The sequence below is a fragment of the Oratosquilla oratoria genome, chromosome 23 (assembly GCF_046742065.1).
Source record: "Oratosquilla oratoria isolate Oo_2021 chromosome 23, ASM4674206v1, whole genome shotgun sequence".
Taxonomy (NCBI): domain Eukaryota; kingdom Metazoa; phylum Arthropoda; class Malacostraca; order Stomatopoda; family Squillidae; genus Oratosquilla; species Oratosquilla oratoria.
In genome coordinates, this window is record NC_134799.1 from 1,346,997 (window position 1) to 1,364,740 (window position 17,744).

The following is a 17,744-nucleotide window of genomic DNA, read 5'->3' on the forward strand; positions in this document are numbered from 1 at the left end:
TCCAAATGTGGAGAATAATGTTAACAATGTCGACAACACACTATTAATAAATGATACTTGGCACATTAAATCAATAATTCCCATTGGTTCCCAACTGATATTTCGTTCTTGCCAACGACATGCGATTTTATAAAGCTAAAACCCAGCCAGCAAAGTTAATCTGGTCCAGATCTCAACCAGATCTGTTGACACAGAAAAACAGATCTTGACCAGATGTGGCATCCAGATCTGGGCCAGTTCTGGTCTTGCACACTCCATCTGATCTGGCTATGATCAAGTCATCCAGGTCTGGCAATGATCTGGCATTATAATCTCACCAGGTCTACACCAGGTGGTGCCAGGTATGGTTCTGATCTTCCACAGTGGCCACCAGACCTGGCCCAGATGTGGAGTTCCATGTCGCATCTGTTCTAATCCAGACCATTAATGATTTGTATCCAAAATTGAGTTTAGAAAGTCGCATTCCAGTAGTAGCGATGGAAGAGGAAGGGGCGATGATATGAGTTGTCAATGAAACAAAAAATGATATTTTAATCAAAAATATATTTTATTCATAACACATTTAATAAAACAGGACCAGTTAAAAATTTTCGTTACATGTACAGAGTACTGCTACCGGTACCTTAATTTGGAATTTCCATAAAAGCTAAACCTTCCTTGCAGTATAATAGGCCTAATTACACTAAAAAACAATTTTTCTCACAAATATGGAATGGCATGGCATTGCATGAAAATTAAGAAAAAGATAAAAAAAAAAATCGACCTAGTACAATATACATGTAAATTAATTTACAGTCGATAGAATTTATGGGTAAATGAGACAATGTGATACTGGCGAAACTAATCCGAGACTGGCGCTTATATGCAAGTAGTACTAACACAAAGGAGGCTCTGCAACTGTGCCCCTGGTGTCTACATGTACTTTTTCTGTCAGCGCCACACTTGGATTTGATTTCCTGCCACCACCTCCACATTTCATTATTACACAGATGTTGTTTTGACAGAAATTGAATAATTAACGTTGAAATTTTGTTTTGAAATAGACCAACTTGATCAGGTTTCCATTTTAACATCATTTGATAAGTGTTGATGCCTAGGAAAATGGTCAATGGGGATGGGCAAAAATAAGGATTTATAAAATTAGCGTAGAACTGCAAAAACACAGGTTGCCTAATTTGATGATTGTTTGCAATAAATTGGGAGAAAATTCCGGGGACCGAAAACTAACTAAATAATCAATTGCAGCACACAATTTCCTGTGGACGACCAGTCATGCTCTTAGGATCCATTTGTAATTTCAATGTGCTACACAAATTGCACCAATCCATTATTTCTGCTCAGCCCCTTTACGCCAAAAACCTGGGTACACAAAATGCTCCAAACTCACTTCAAATAGAAACCTAGTCCCTTTCGATCTGCTCTCCGCCGGCATTTTCAGCCGCCTCTGGCTGATCCACTCGGGTCTCCAATCTACGTGTGCCCCGTTCTTTTCTGCCACCATCACGATCCTTTGCCTGGTCAAACCAGCTGGTGAGGGCAGTTCGGTAGTCTTTGTCAGTGGCGTTAGGGTGGGATCTCCTCAGGGCATCTGGAAAAAGAGATAAACAAGATCTTGGAGGGGCAAATGGATGATAACTTTGCATTTTGTAACCTATCAATATGGTAGGGTGTGGTCCAAAACAAATTGATGTGATGGGAGTAATTATGATGCGTCCATTCAGCCCACTGATGCCTTTACCACTTTTCTTGGCCATAAGTGTAATCAGACCGAGCAAGCCTAGACACTCTATATCTCTGCAATCAACGTGCCAACTAGGGATTCCTTCTTACACCACAAAATAACAAAAATGTTTCCGGAACTTACCAAAAACAACTCTAAAAAGCCTGAGATTTGCGAAACCTCGCTTTCCAGCTTGGCCCTTTCCAGACAGGTTAAATTTCCTGGCCACTTCAGTAGTAAAAACCTCCTCCATTTTCCTTCTTGTGTCCTCTTGGACAGTACGTCCATTATAAGCAAGCAGGTGGTTTATCTGCAATTAACAAAATAAACATCAGCAAAATATTTCTGACATTTAGGAAGTACATGTAAATAGCGGGAGATATCAAATGATAACAGTGATTGTATAGCAATACCATGCGATGCGACTGTATTTTGTGTTACATATAATTGTCACTTCAAAACATGCAGTTCAAGGAGCATAAAATAGTGAAATAATTCCTGCAATTCGTTTACTGCTATAGAGTGAACTTACTATTGGCTTTTCAGATCATTTTCTTCAACCATTTTTCTTCTCTAGATCAAAAAAGCCCTCTAATGTAGTGAGAGGCAATGTACTTTCTGGCAATGGCTCAGATTCATTGATGCTACCAGACTTCCTCAAAATAAGATGTTTCAATAATCTCTGTTCCGCTTTAATTTCCTCGAGGGCAGTTAAGATTCGTTCTGAAAATCAGATGTAGGCAATGCCAGTATAAGTCATGACACATTAATTGCCATTAAATGTATAGTCATAGAAATTCGTGAACATGTAGCCAACTCTAGAATAGTCTCTATTATAAATTGGTAATTGCTCTTCAGTTGATTGTTTATTTGCGAAATGTACCTGGATCAACCAAAAACACAGGGGTTGGCTTTTTGAGGTGTATTAGATTTTTGGAAGTACACTTACCCAACGTTGGCAGCAATGCACTATACAAGTTTTGGTTCCGGACACCAGTAGCAGTGGTAGTACGTTCTATGTCCGAATTTCCGCTAACTGAAACAGTGAAGTTAATAAAATCTTTAAGCACGGATTGTGAATTCAGCTAATCAAATATTATACATAGACGCAATACATTTCAAAATATAATTGCACTGTTGGAATGGTTACTTGTTGAAAACACACAGAAACGGAGAGGGATTGATGTTGCTAATACATGTATGTCAGGCATTAGTATAAGAATTTTTCTATTCAATATTTTACAGCCATGGCATTTTGAGAAGGAAAAAATTCTGCATTTAGCTGCAAATCCCAAAGAAACAAAACCAATATATAATTTACCAGAAAAAGGACTTACTTGATACTGGACTTTGTCTAGCTTGTAGTGCACTGTCAGACAGGCCAACTGAACTGTGCCTAGTTCCTGCGCCACTAAAACTGGGACTCATTGGATTCGATTGGGAACTACAGGCTACTGGACTGCTCCGCGGGGAATTATACTGCGGACGAGGGCTCACAAATATGCTGCAACTTGATAAGGCTGCATTTAAAGGTTGACCTGAAATTCAATAGGAAAATCTCTCAAGAACTATTTAATTGTCTTATTATAGCATCTGAAATGTGTATCGGTACATTTATTTACCACATTGTTGACAATGATTTCTTATGGTGCCGACTCACACATGCAGGCAAATTCACGTTGATTGTGAATCTTGTCTTTAATCGATTCCAAATTTTAACTGAATTCTAAGATATTATACAAAAGGCCTTCAACTCGCACCTTCCTTACCATGCAAAGATTAAAGAACTACCAGGTCTATTCTGCTTGTTAATTATTAATTACCTGTTACTTGTGGTGGACTTGGTGGTGGTGGTGGTGGTGGTGGTGGTGGTGGTGGTGGTGGTGGTGGTAGTGGTAGTGATGTTGTGTCAGAACTTTGATCAATTTCATCCTCAGAGTCGGATACATTCTGATCTCTGATTCTTTTATACTTATTTGTATGCGGAAGGGGAGGCATGGGAGGAGATGGCGAATGACCTCTTCGTCGTATATTGGCACTGTCAGGATCGTACCTTTTTGGGGATCTGAAGATTCAAGAGAATTTGTTTAGAGTACATGCATACTATAGTTATAAATGTGTCACCAAAATCAGGTGTCATGAGGATGGATTCCTCTTCACTGTCAAGCAAAAATCTCAAAATATGTTTATATACCCAGTATTAGCCAGGTCTATATTTAAAGCTCTGGGGATCGACATACTGTAAGAGAAGAAATATTCACGTGTAGTAAATTTTCGCGAGACTGACAGGCCACTAGCAAAATTTTAATGGCGCGAATATTTCTTGCTTTACAGTAACCAAGAGTGTAAAATTACCTGTAACCAAGAATGTAAAATTACCTGTATTTAAATAATTTATTAAATCTATTTTATTGGCATGACGGATTTATACATTACAGGCGATACCTGAAAACAAACTTAATTTATACCTCAGTAAAGTTACATAACCTACCTAATTGATCGCTTTGAACAACCAAGATTTTCATCATCAGTGGATTCCACCTCGGAATGTTCCTCTAGATAGCCTCCTAAATTTTGACCAAGCTGCACTCCAATCAACTGGAATTTTGAAGGGCATAATTAAGCAAAAATATATCTATCAAATCTAATTACTATATCAAATCTAACTACCAATCCACCAGAATGCTAATCCATAACAAATTGTGAATAACATGAGTGAATGTTTGGAAAAGTAAATAAGGTCGAAATGAGAATCCAATCAAAAAGCTACTACATGTACTAAGCCAAACACCACAAAAGGCAAAAAATTCCACCGGGCTTGCTAGGCCAACATTTTTATCAATAGGCGTAAATACGGTAGCCTATAATAATCATACACCAAACCAAAAACCATGCAATTTCAATTTAACCAGAGCCTCTTATGCCCATGTATTGATAATTTAAAATACGAAAAACCTCAAGTCTGGGCCTACCATGTATAAGACCGCAGTACATAGACATGTACACATGTACATGTACTACATACTGCATACACGTGCACTGTACATGCACACAATACGCGCCGCCCCCACAGATTTTTGGACGCAAAAAATTTAATAGTTATAAAATTACTAACACTTAATCAGAAATAATGCAAAAAGTAAGTTGAAGCACATATATACTATCTAAATCTACAAAATTATAAATACACGAACACAGGATTGCACAGAAATTCACGGATATTTTGCAAACACAATCATGGTGGAAATGATAAAATGGCCGTCAATGCTTTGTGTGGGTCATCCGCAGCAAAAATGTTGTAAAGTATTATTTTAAAACATTTCACTTTGTAGGCTTTTAATGGTAAATAAAATAATTTAAAATAAAGTAAAAATATAACAACAAATTAAACTTTGTTAAGTTTTGCGCTGCTGGCAAATCTACCGTACCAGAAAGTATTTTTGGCGGGACATTTGAATCTAAACATGCAATTTATCAAGTCTGAGAAAGTGAATTCTTGTGACTGATCATTTGGTCTTAATATTAGGTTTGGTCGACAACGGCCTACAACTTAAATATAATGGCTATTGGGACGGATTGAGCATTTATGCAGACAGACAGCTTTTTCTGGCCTAAAGGCCCATTTTTTTTATACTTTCCGATCAGGCCCAGATCTGATCCATACCAGGCATGCCAAATCAGATGTTTGCCTTGCGCCAGGGCCATATTTATCCTTCTGAAACACACCGCCCAACTTCCTGTTTGACGATATAAGCTATTTTGGTGCATTGGCATATTTTTCCAGGCTTGCTATAGTTGTGAAGAAATAAATCTGGTGACCAGATCTGCGCCAGGTCAATTTCATATCTGGCATGGCAGGCAACTAGAACTTTTTAAAAATTTTGATTTTATATTTTTCTTTTATAAAAACTGGGCAGTAACCCAAATAAATCAATTTTGAAGCATTTAGTATCGCTACAAACATGTCAAAATTTGCTGTGGAACCAGATATAAATCAGATCATGTTCCAGACCTGGCATCATCTGGCCAGATCTTGCCAGATCAAGCCAGAAGTAAATCAGGTCTGGGCCAGATTAGCCTTGCTGGCTGGGAAGGAATTAACCAAAGGACTATGGGTAAAATTTTGTCAGACTCCATTAAGTTTGACAAATTTAATGCATTGGAATTCATCACTTTGAGCAATGTGCTTACGTATATGGTTTACAAAGGGTATGTGAAAATATTTCAAGAGTTTTCTTAGGAAAAAATGCCTTACTCGCGAAATCCAAGCGCTCCGACAATCTCGAAGAAGCCAGAAATGTTTTTCGTGAAGGGAAGCTCCTAAATTGCCCCGAAACTCTTTTCAATGCCAATTTTGCATAGAATACGCTAGTGCCCAGACACACACGTACATATGCACACGCATATACAAACGTACATACATACATACATACATACGAGTTAACATATATTTTGACAAAATTGGAGCTCCTTGCAGTTCAAATGCAAACTTCATTTTGGGGTTTTGCTAAGAAACATCTATAGGTGGGTTGCCAGATCGTGCCATAATTGGCATTTTGCCAGAAATGATTAATTCTAGAAAAATGCGATTTTTTTTGGCAAAATAATTGATGCCTGAAATTGCCGTATTTTGGAATCGGACTGTTATATTTTGTCATAGATTGCCAGCTTCCCCTATTTACAGTCGATGTTATCGATAACATTCAATACAATGAGTAATTTGTACTCAGTTATTTCTTTACATTTATGCATTATATAACCCTTAAGCTTAATGTCAGTAGCCACCTCCTAGTTCATGAAAAAATACAAAATTCCTTGTATGGAACTATCCCCTTCTCAGTTTCAGTGTCGCAGAGTTTGGTTGTACTTGTGCTCAACTCACTATCTCTCGCACCCGCAATAGAGCATGCTTGTTGCATAAATTTTAAAGTTCCTGAAAAAACACTTATTTATTTTTTATAGTAGCATGTATGAAAATCAATATGACTGTATCAGTGAAGAGGAAGAAGTACTTCAAATATCAACTGAAGGTTTTCAAAAATAGGAGTGTAATTGTTTTATATTTATGTGTTGCAATGAAGTATTTTAATGAAAAATATTTAATTTTATTTTCATATTTATTGCAAACAAAATTCTGTTTTTGTTACTTTATCAAATAAATTATTCCAATTGAGTTATTACTCCTCAGTGTTATATGCTAATTTGGCAGTACTGTACCAAAAAGATCCTTTTAAAATTTTATGAAATAAAAGTCTAGGACTAGTTGTGTAAGTCAGTAACTGAGGCTGAGCTGCAATATAATGAATATTGGCTTTCATTTAAATGTTTATGATTTTTGTTCTTTTATTGAATACAGTGATAAGATATCTGTTTTAGAGGTTTTCAATGTCAGCCTGCTAATTGCCAGAAAATGCCATAATTATAATAATTCAGACTCAAATGCCCTACTCGTTCGATTGTAGCTAGCAGACCTGTCTGCATATACAATTTAGCGACAAAATAACTTTGGAATCAATGTATGTGAATTATCATTTTAGACTGATTTAGATATGCAGTGTTTATTCTATAATTAAAATGTAAATACATATGATTTATTTTCGTGTTATGTTGTTTCGAAATTTGTCTTCCCAGTTTGTTTACATCAGCTGACCAGCTGACTGCCTAGTGCTGGTAGCCGAGTCGAAGTAGAAAACTGGAAGCGACAATAGTCAAGGATGCCGTTCGTATATATAGGAAGGACACATAGTTTTATTGGTAAAAGGTACGTCTCTAAGGCGGTGAGCCTACTCCATGAGGCGTGTAGCTGCGGCCGAAGCCGCCACCTTTGCCCTGTGCGCTTGGAATTGGGACAGGTTTCAGTCATGCTTGTAGCTGCTGCTTGTCATTGCTGAAAATCTGAGAGAAGTGAGAGATCTAAGAACATATTCAATTGAAGTTTTGTCACAGTATGTTAAATTTTTGGGTAACATTCTAGTTTCACACATTCACATTTTCTCTTCCTTTTTTGTGTTTCTATGGAATGATTATGTTAGGTTGACACAAATATTGACTGAATTTAAAGAACAAAAGTTGAATAGACACTAATGCCAATTATAAATATAATTGTTATGATTGCTAGACAAATAAGCATCTAAAATAAATATTTTTCTTGGCAGAAATCAATAACTGAAAACTGCTAAATGCTATGCACAAGCGAATGAAGTCGCATTGACTCCTGTAGACACCATCTTTGTTTTGATAGATTTGTAGTTTGAAGATAACAGCAACAACACTGACGACGTCTAGAATTACAGGTACTGCATTACTTAATGCAGGTCAGGGTAGATAGGTAGGTTAGGTTAGAATAGATGAATTTATCATAACTTTAATTTCATCGACCTCCACATCTATGAAAACAAAGATGGCATCTCAAGCAGTCAAAATGTCTACATTTGTTTATGTATAGCTTTAAGCAACTTTTTCCATTATTGATTTCCACCAAGAATAACATATATTGATGTATTATAATTTACAAAATTATTTTTTAATTTTCTATTACTTTATCATGTAGGTATGCATTTCTAAAAACTTACTGAAATTTCCCACGAGATACTTTAAATACAATATAATTTTGTATGGATTGTACTACAGCATTATTCCTTATAAAAAAAATTGTATATTTATGTTATCTAGCATTTTAAGGGATGTCAAAAGATTTAAGCCCCTCATTGGGTTTTTTTGAGTTATCTCTAGTATATTAAATGTAACTTAGTCTATATTCTATACACTTGTTGAATACTTCATTTGTCTTGATTTGCTTGTAAAATGATTGTATACTGCATAACTAAAACTAGAAAATATTTATAGACTTTAAAAACAGGCCAATAAATTTACCTCTCACAGCAGAGTAATAGGACATCCGTTGGAAAATAAAATATATGAGAATGGTTGGCATACAATTCTTTTGTGCCCATGTATTTGCATTTTTGTTTTGTTTTTACAGCATATGGGAGATTGTTGGCTGTCTGAAAGATTTTGGCAAAGGCAGAATGGTGGTAAGGACTAAATTTGAGCGGTACCCAGAACCATCATTTTACAGAATAATCAGAGCAGAACCGGAGATGGATCCGGTTAGTTCTTTTTTTTTTGTCTTTAATTGAGAAAATTTCATTTGAAATGCATTGAATAGGTCCATACTTGTTGGAATGTTGTATCAGTATTAATATCCCCTTGCTGAAGCAAAGAAAGGTGTGGGGGGTGCATTATCAAATTTTCGTGTTAAGTTATTTGTGAAAGAAATGGGTGTTTTTGGGCCTTTATGGATTTCATATGGAGCTGATATGAAAGTAAGAGTAACTGGATTTTTTTTTTTTTTTTTTTTTTTCTCTCTCTCATAATCTTTTCCAAGTGTCTTTTTTAATCATAAAGCTAATATAAATGGAAAAGTAGTTTAAAGCACACAGTGGATACAACTTGTATAAGCCTAACCTCAACAGTTGTACTAGAAGGTGCTCAGGGCAGAGACACACAACTGAAGTAGAAGAATTAGACTGAAACTGATATAGATCCAACTTTATGAATTTCAGGAGAATCGTAAAGGAAGAGTTTGGGTGGAAAGATTTTTCCGGGGAGAGAACAAAGGTATTGTAGAGATCAGCCAAGCAGCCTACAAAACAGATTATAGACTTGTACCTAAACATGAAGAATCTAAGTATTTGGAAACGGTACCAGATCAGCCCAAGGCTGAGAAAGTGATGCCATATAGTATTGAAATGCCACCATTACTTAAGGTAAGTGGACGATTAATGCCACAGTATTTACTTGAAGTTGATAAGAGACAATTTAATTTATTTTCACTTGAGATGTGAGGAGGAGGTGGGGGTTGATAATATGTTAGGGCTGAAAAATATTTACACGTACATTAGGAAATAAAATACATGGTATTTTTTTTAATTGCTTTGATACTTCATACGGTTTCCTTTATATCTCTTCACTTTTTGTAGACATTAAGGAAGACAAGGTTTTTGAGGATGTATTTGCACAAGACTGTTATGGCTTTTCTAGGTTGAGGTAGACACAGTCCACCCACCCATCTCTCTCTCTCTCTCTCTTGTAGCACATCATTTATCTTGGAGTAAAACCTTAAAAGGCTTGACATGCATGACCTTTCAGATCTAAAGCTAAAAAGACTGTCTGCCAGAATGTCCATCTCTTCAAGATATTTGGTCTATCAGTCTTTCACATGATTTCACTGTTGTGCTGGTCATTGGCATTGGCCTATAGTTTAGTGGTGTCTCTTTACTTCCACCTTTGTGAATTGGTACCACATTAGCACTTTCACAATCAAGCGACACTATGCCTTCTTTTAGTGAACAACTGTTTCTTACATTCTTTTAAGTGTCCAGTTTGAAATCCTATCAGGTCTTGAAGCTTAAATCTCCTGTGTGAAGAGTGAAGACAGATTGGATACTTTCATTATTTCTGCTTGAGCTGAGGCCTCAAAGACCTTACCACACACTATCAACTTCATGATTTCTTCCCTGTGTCTCTATTTACTATTGATAAACCTGTAAAACAATTTTGGTTCATCTGTGCATTTATCCACAACACCCTGGATTTTATACATATATCAGATAATTTTTATAGCCGTCACGCATAGGACTCAAACCTACCGCTCTGACACCAAGAGGCTCCTGAGACAGTGCCTTAATGGTAGGTACGAGTCCTATGCGCGACGACCATAAAAATTATCTGTATGATGTTGCTGTTCACAAGCAAATTTCTCATATATATATATATACAGTATATATAACCTTCACTATTCCATGTAGCCTATCTCTTCTCTGCTACTCGATGATCTCTTTAAAGGTTACTGTGTCCCTCTTATTCTCACTTGTTGTTGACCAGGGCTCACTATTTTCCATGGTATTGGAGAAGACATTTGTCAAAGAGAAGTAAAGCAAAAGGTAAAGGAAGCAAAGAGGAGAGCAGATGTGAAATGGGGTAGGAGTATGACAGAAAATTTTGAAAGTAATAAAAAGATGTTTTGGAAAGAAATTAAGAGAGGAAGAGGAGGCGAATCAAGTAGGGAAGAAAAGGTAAAAGGTACAGATGGAGAGATGATAATGGAAGAGATGGCAGTAAGGGGAAGATGGGCAGAATATTTTAGGGAGTTGCTAAATGTGAAGGAGGATAGGGAAGGAAAGATAGCTGCAGTGGGAAATGCGAAGAAAATGAGAGTGATGAGTGAGGAGAATGGAGGAGAAATAAGGAAGGATGAAGTGAAAGCAGTTGCAAAGATGATGAAAGCAGGTAAGGCACCTGGTCTGGATGGATGCCATGCAGAATGTCTGAAAAAGGGAGGTTCAGTGATGGTGGACTGGTTGGTGAGGTTATTTAATGTTTGCTGGAGAGAAGGTAGAGTACCGGAGGACTGGAGAAGTGCCTGTATAGTTCCTCTTTACAAGGGAAAAGGGGACAAGTGTGAATGTAGTAGTTTCAGAGGGATTAGCCTGTTAAGTGTAGTAGGGAAGGCTTATGGGAGGATCTTAATTGAGAGGATTAGGAGAGGAACAGAAGGAGTAATTGGTGAGGATCAGTGTGGATTTAGGACAGGTAGAGGTTGTGTAGATCAGATCTTTGTGGTAAGACAGATATGTGAGAAAGCTATAGGAAAGGGGAAGGATGTTTTTTGGGCTTTTATGGATCTGGAAAAGGCTTATGATAGGGTAGACAGAAAGGCACTGTGGGAGGTTATGCAGATTTATGGGATAGGAGGAAAGCTTCTGGGAGCTGTCAAGAGTTTTTATGAGAGTAGTAGAGCTTGTGTCAGGATTAGAAATGGAGAGAGTGAGTGGTTTGAAGTAAAGGTGGGACTTCGTCAAGGATGCGTTATGTCGCCCTGGCTGTTCAACTTATACATGGATGGGGTGGTGCGAGAGGTAAATGCTAGGGTAGTGGGTCAGGGATTGGAGATGGTTAAAGAAAATGGAGAAAAGTGGGAGGTGAGCCAGCTGTTGTTTGCGGACGACACTGCGCTTGTGGCAGGGTCAGAGGAGGGATTGAGGAAGCTGGTGGCAAAGTTTGGGAGAGTATGTGATAGAAGAAAGCTAAAGATAAATGTAGGTAAAAGTAAGGTGATGAGATGTACAAGGGGTGAAAGTGGCAGTAGACTGGAAGTGAACATTAAGGGAGAGCGACTGGAGGAAGTGGATAGTTTTAGATACTTGGGTGCAAGTGTAGCAGGAAAAGGTGGAGTGAAGGTGGAGGTAGAATGTAGATTGAGAGAAGCGAGTAAATGCCTTGGTGGATTAAAGAGTGTAATGAGGAATAGACATTTGGGAATGGATGCGAAGAGGAGACTGTATGAAGGAGTGATTGTGCCAACAGCACTGTATGGGGCAGAAACTTGGAACATAAGAGAAGGAGTTTGAATGTGTTTGAGATGAGGTGTCTGAGAAGTATGGTGGGGGTTACTAGGCTGGATAGAGTGAGAAATGAGGAGGTGAGGAGGAGAACAGGGGTGAAAAAGGATTTGGGAGATAGGGTTGATGAAAGAATATTAGGATGGTTTGGACACATGGAAAGAATGAGTGAAGAAAGACTAGTAAAAGAGGTATGGAAGGCAGATGTGGAGGGAGTGAACATGAGGGGATGTCCTAGGATGAGGTGGATGGATGGGGTGAAGGGGGCTTTGGGGAAGAGGGGAATGTCTGTTGAGGAAGGAAGGGAGAGGACGGAAGACAGAGGTGAGGGGAGAATGGTTGTATATGGATGATGTTGTGATTGCATGAGGAGGAATGGGCAGGGGGGTGGGGTAGTATGTGTGAGTAAATTTTGACGCAGCCCGAAGGGATTTCTCCCTGTCCTCTCCTTATATGCAAGGGGGGGTCGCCGATTAAATGAAGCGGCCTTGCTGTGGATGTGCTGTGTCTTGCGACACTGCTTCTGACCCAGGGCGGTGGGCAAGGTGCAGGGATGACCCGTCATCCAGGAGGTGCTCAGATGAGAGGGAGGGTGGGAGGGGTGTGGAGTGTATGTAGGGATGAAATGGGTGGGAGTGTTTTTATGCCTTTCCCTTTTTGGCTACCTCCCTTGTAAGGGGGAAAAGCCTTGGTATATGTATGTATGTATGTAGTTTAGCAATCTCTGGTTTCAGAGCCAGTCTTGTTTCTTTTTCTTATTCAAACTTTCATCCTAGGTCTTGTGTTGTATTTACCTAGTTGTATTTACCTAGTTGTATTTTACGGGAAGGGGAGCTATGCTCGTGAGGTCCCGTCTTCATATCTCATTTTATCTAAACTATTTTTAAATTCATGTATTGTTTTTGCACACACCACTTTCTCATCTAACTTGTTCCAACTGTCTATTGCTCTGTGAGGAAAGCTGTTCTTTTTCAAATCTCTTCTATAGTTGTCTTTTTTTATTTTCTTTCCGTGTCCTCTTGTATTTCTGTCATCCCATTTTATCAGATTCTCTCTATCAGTAATTTCTATGCCTTTCATGATTCTGTAAATAGCTATCAAATCTCCTCTCTCTCTTCTTTGCTCTAGTGTCTGTAGTTTAAGTTTTTGTAGTCTCTCTTCATATGATAGTTTTGAGAGTGTTGGTGCCAGTTTAGTAATTGCTCTTTGTATTCTTTCAAGTTTTTTTATACATTTTTTTGTACTTGGTGACCATATCGTTGCTGCATATTCCAATCTTGGTCTTATCAGGGTGACTAGGATTTTCCTCACCATTTCTTCATCCAGGTATGTAAATGCCACTTTGATTGTTCTTATTAAATTATAAGTTTCTCCAAAAATCTTATTTATATGTTTCTCAGGTGACATATTATTCATAACAATGACTCCCAGGTCCCTCTCATTTTCTACTCTTTTTATTCCTTCTTCTCCCAAATTATATGATCCTGTTATTCTGTTTTTGCTTTTTCCAAATTCCATTATACTACACTTTTTTGTATTGAACTCCATCTCCCACTTCCTACTCCATTCTTGTACTTTATTTAGATCTCTCTGTAGTGATTCACAATCTTCTTCAGTTTTCACTCTTTTCAGTAATTTTGCATCATCTGCAAAGAAGCTCATATAGCTTTCAATTCCTTCATCCATATCATTAATATATATAGCAAACATTATTGGGGCCAGAACTGTTCCCTGCGGGACACCGCTTATTACTTCATTCCATTTTGAGTGCTGATCTCTTATCACTACTCGCATTTTTCTTTCTTGCAAAAAGTCTTCCATCCAATTTAGCAATTTACCTTGTATTCCTCCTTCATATTCTAATTTCTTAAGCAACTTCTTATGTGGTACTTTGTCAAAAGCTTTTTTTAGGTCTAGAAATGCACAATCAGCCCATCCATCTCTTTCTTGTATTATATCTATTAGCCTTGAATAGAAACATATTAAATTGGTGACGCATGATCGTCCTTGTCTGAATCCAAATTGCCTTGGATTTAGTACGTTGTTTTTTTCCAAGTATTTTACCCATCTACTTTTGATAATTCTTTCACATATTTTTGCTATTGTACTTGTTAGAGAGACTGGTCTATAGTTGGTAGGTTCTTCTTTATTTCCTCCTTTATATATAGGTACTATATTTGCTTTTTTCCAATCTTCTGGAACTTTTCCTTCTTTTAAGGAACTGCTTATTATGCTATGTATTTTGTCTGCCAGTTCATTCCTACATTCTTTCAGAATCCAGTTTGCTATTTCATCTGGCCCATGCGATTTTCTGACATCAAAATTACCCAAGTGTGTCAATATTTCATTCTTCGTTACTTCTATTTCTTCCATAGGGGGGACTTTTTCCTTCCACTCAATCTCTTCAGGTTGTATATTTTCCCTTGTAAACACTGATTTAAAATGTTTGTTCATAATTTCTGCCATTTCCATTTCCTCAGTGTATTCAACTCCCCCTTGTCTTAATTTCTCCAAGTCTTGTTTGTTTTTCAGTTTATTGTTTACAAATCTGTAGAATAGTTTTGGTTGATCTTTACACTTTTCTATAATATCTTTTTCATATTTTCTTTTTTCCTCTCTGCACTTTTGTACATATTCATTTCTATAACCAGTATATATTTTCCATTTTTCAGGTCTTCTGTCTTTTTTCCATCCGGTCCAGGCTTTGTCTCTTTTGTCTTTTAACTCCCTACAACTTTTGTTGTACCAGCATTTTACATATTCTTTTTCTTGTTTTTGTCTTGGGACATACTTTTCCACTCCTTCTTTGTAAATTTTTGTCAAAATATTCCATTTCTCTTCCACTGATGTTTCTTCTTTGTATATTTCTTCCCAGTTTTCTTGTTGGAAGAATTCTCTTATTTTATCAAAGTTTGTTTTTTCATACATCATTCTTCCTTTTCTATATTGTTCATTTCTTTTCATATATTTTTCTTCATTAAGTTCCAGTTCAATCAATATGTGGTCACTTTTACCTATTGGTGTTTTATATTCAATCTTGTCCACTATTCTAGGTTCAGATGTAATTATTAAGTCTAGCCTCGATGGTTCTTCTTCATTTCTATACCTAGTGTTCTCTTGTATCCATTGTGTCATTGAATGGTCAGTAATCATCTCAAGTAGAGCATTTCCCCATGAGTCATCACCACTCTTTACTGTCATTTCTTCCCAGCAGATTTCTTTGCAATTAAAGTCGCCCATCATAACTATTCTTCCTCCGTCTTCCATTATTTTAGTTAATGCTATCTTTGTGTCCTCTAACATACTTTTATGTTCATTCTCCTCCCATGAGGCTGTTTTCGGAGGCACATAGTTGATCACAAATTTTCTGCTCTTCTTATCTCGGTCTTCCACTTCTATCATAATCATCTCTACTGTATTCTTTCCATATATGACACCTTTCACGTTTATATCCTTCTTTGTCAGGAACATAACTCCACCCCCTTGTTTTTTCTCTCTGTTTCTAATCCAATAATTGTATGTATCATGTCCTACACTGTTGGGTGGTAGTGGGCCTTTTAATTTTGTTTCTACAATTCCCATTATGTCCGGTTCTTTTTCTTTCAAATAATCATTCAGTTCATTCAATCCTGTTATCAATCCATCTATATTTGTGTAAGACACTCTTAGTTTTCTGCCACTTCCATTGTGTTCTCTGTTTCCCTTATGTTTTTCTTTAGTATGTCGAACTGCTTTATTTTCATGTTCACTACTCTCCAATAGAATCTCTCTTTCTCTGACTCCGTTCTTTCCTCGTTTTTTGCCTTAGCTCCAATTCTTTTCTGCTTTTCTGCCTCTCTTTCCTCCTTATTCATTTCTCTTTTTATCCATACCTTTTTATATTGATCATTTGTTGCTAGTTTCCCTGTCTTGGATAGAATTTTCTCTGCCGTTGTTTGTGACCTGAATTTAATCTTAATTGGTCTGGTCTTATCTGTACTATATTTTCCGAGTCTGAATTTTTCCTCAATTTCCTTTATAATTTCTGGTTCATCTTCCTGGACTAATTTTAATAAACTGCTTACCCTTTCATTTTCCTCCTTGATTCTTGCGGTTCTATCTGGGTTATGTTTCTCTTCCATTCCTAATATAATTATACATTTCTTTTTGTCAGCTAATTCTCTTACTATATTCTCCTTCTGTCTCATCACTTTAATAACTGAGTCTTCATTATGTTCTTTCAATTGCTGTTTGACTATGTCAGTGAATGAAACCTTATTCCCTTCTTGAGTTATTCTCCAATTTTTAGCTTCTGTAGCTATTTTCTCACTGTTTTCATTACTATTCTTCTTCAATTTCTCATTCTCCTCCTTTACATTTCCTAACTGTCTTTTTAGGTCCTCTACTTCTTCAGTTAAGTTTCTGTTAGCCTTCTCTAGTTGTTCCAATCTTTCAATTCTTTGGAGAATGGAGCCTACATTACCTAACTTACGTTCCAAGTCCTCGATCACCTTATCAACTCTCTCCTCTAGTCTTATCAGTCTGGGGGGGGTTGTGTCCCCCCCACCCTCTTTAAATCCCTGGAACATATTCTCGTCACTTTCTACTGTATTTCTCCTCTCTATACTTCTAATCTTTACATTTTTATTTGCCATTTCGTCATCCGGTGGTCGTTTCATGTTGACCTTCCGCCCGTCTGCCTGGGCCAAGTCCTCCACATCCTCATTACCTTCCATTTCCCCAGTAATCCCTCCCCCTCTCCTCTTTCCTTACTTTCCCACTACCTCACGAGCAATTCCCCCCCCCCCTGCAAATACAAAAAGGCACTTCTCTTTGCGTTGGTATCCTCAATCTGCACTTTTCTTCAGAGCGTTCGTCAAGCCGTCCGTTCGTTGAAAGTGTGTGTGTGTGTGTGTGCTTGCATGCATGTGTGTGTGTGTGTGTAATAAAAAAAAAAAATGCTTTGTATTCCAACAACTGGAAACCTGCTGCCCCACAGTGGCTGATAGTGATTTCAAAGATCTCTTAGAATAAGCTTTGGACTGCTGTGTGTTGTATTGGTGTGGTGTGGGTGTATTTCCAGTTGAAAATAGAAGAGAAGCAGTCACCAAATATTCTTGTGTATGAAAGTGGAGGAAATATAGCTGAAGTTGATAGAGATTTTGGGGCCCTTATGTTGGAGGCTGTAGATGGCTATCTTTGTATCAATAGGCTTGTTACCCCTTTATGGGAGGCAGCCAACCAAGGTATGCAGCCACCCTCATCCGTCAGCCATTACCCATTTTCTATTTATAATTTTTCTCAAGGGAAGGGATAAATGTGCATAATTATTAAAGACTGAGAACTAAAAATGTTGTGCTGTATTTGACTAGGTGTAGTGTACAAATTTTTATTTATTTATTTTTTTCAGCTCTATGCAGAACAAAACCAACTCTCAACAACTGTTAAATTTGTAGGAAAACCAGGTCGAAATTACAGAGTAGCTAATGAAGGAGAAGAATCTAATTGCAATATTACTCCAGGTCTTGGCGAGCCAGCAAGTCCACAGTTATATGAAGGTGTGCTTTGAGCAGGCTCTGTACTATAATACGTTTTTGTTGAAGTTTTGTAAAAAATTATAGAAATAAAGTTAGATGTTATTC

At 37.4% G+C, this 17,744-nt stretch overlaps 2 protein-coding genes across 5 annotated transcripts; one reads left to right on the plus strand and one right to left on the minus strand.

Annotated features, from left to right (window-relative positions):
* Positions 1 to 523: 523 nt before the first annotated feature.
* Positions 524 to 4,905, minus strand: LOC143037845 (uncharacterized). 2 transcript variants are annotated; one of them, XM_076206418.1, is made up of 8 exons: positions 4,693 to 4,905; positions 4,212 to 4,318; positions 3,544 to 3,785; positions 3,058 to 3,258; positions 2,670 to 2,756; positions 2,253 to 2,443; positions 1,865 to 2,030; positions 524 to 1,588 (listed from the first exon to the last, which is right to left on the minus strand). In XM_076206418.1, exons 1-6 carry the CDS (start codon positions 4,732 to 4,734, stop codon positions 2,277 to 2,279), a joined length of 846 nt encoding a protein of 281 aa, XP_076062533.1. In that variant the 5' UTR covers positions 4,735 to 4,905; the 3' UTR covers positions 524 to 1,588; positions 1,865 to 2,030; positions 2,253 to 2,276. The 2 variants fall into 2 exon arrangements, with proteins under 2 accessions (XP_076062533.1, XP_076062534.1); XM_076206419.1 differs by lacking the exon at positions 2,253 to 2,443.
* A 2,312-nt stretch (positions 4,906 to 7,217) lies between these two features.
* Positions 7,218 to 17,744, plus strand: mRpS34 (mitochondrial ribosomal protein S34). Of its 3 annotated transcripts, XM_076206427.1 has the most exons (5): positions 7,218 to 7,236; positions 7,352 to 7,481; positions 8,703 to 8,829; positions 9,286 to 9,489; positions 17,513 to 17,744. In XM_076206427.1, the coding sequence occupies exons 2-5, from the start codon at positions 7,435 to 7,437 to the stop codon at positions 17,669 to 17,671; spliced, it is 537 nt and encodes a 178-aa protein (XP_076062542.1). In that variant the 5' UTR covers positions 7,218 to 7,236; positions 7,352 to 7,434; the 3' UTR covers positions 17,672 to 17,744. The 3 variants fall into 3 exon arrangements, with proteins under 3 accessions (XP_076062542.1, XP_076062544.1, XP_076062543.1); XM_076206429.1 differs by lacking the exons at positions 7,218 to 7,236; positions 7,352 to 7,481 and adding an exon at positions 7,511 to 7,624; XM_076206428.1 differs by lacking the exons at positions 7,218 to 7,236; positions 7,352 to 7,481 and adding an exon at positions 7,540 to 7,665.

Excerpts from the sequence above, each read along its gene's own strand:
- mRpS34 (XM_076206427.1), top strand. The coding sequence starts at position 7,435 with ATGCCGTTCGTATATATAGGAAGGACACATAGTTTTATTGGTAAAAG. Across the intron at positions 7,482-8,702 it reads CATAGTTTTATTGGTAAAAG|CATATGGGAGATTGTTGGCT; the intron begins GTACGTCTCTAA and ends TTGTTTTTACAG. Across the intron at positions 8,830-9,285 it reads CAGAACCGGAGATGGATCCG|GAGAATCGTAAAGGAAGAGT; the intron begins GTTAGTTCTTTT and ends TATGAATTTCAG.
- LOC143037845 (XM_076206418.1), bottom strand. The coding sequence starts at position 4,734 with ATGTACATGTGTACATGTCTATGTACTGCGGTCTTATACATG. Across the intron at positions 3,786-4,211 it reads TGTTCAAAGCGATCAATTAG|ATCCCCAAAAAGGTACGATC; the intron begins GTAGGTTATGTA and ends TTGAATCTTCAG. Across the intron at positions 2,444-2,669 it reads TGCATTGCTGCCAACGTTGG|AACGAATCTTAACTGCCCTC; the intron begins GTAAGTGTACTT and ends TCTGATTTTCAG.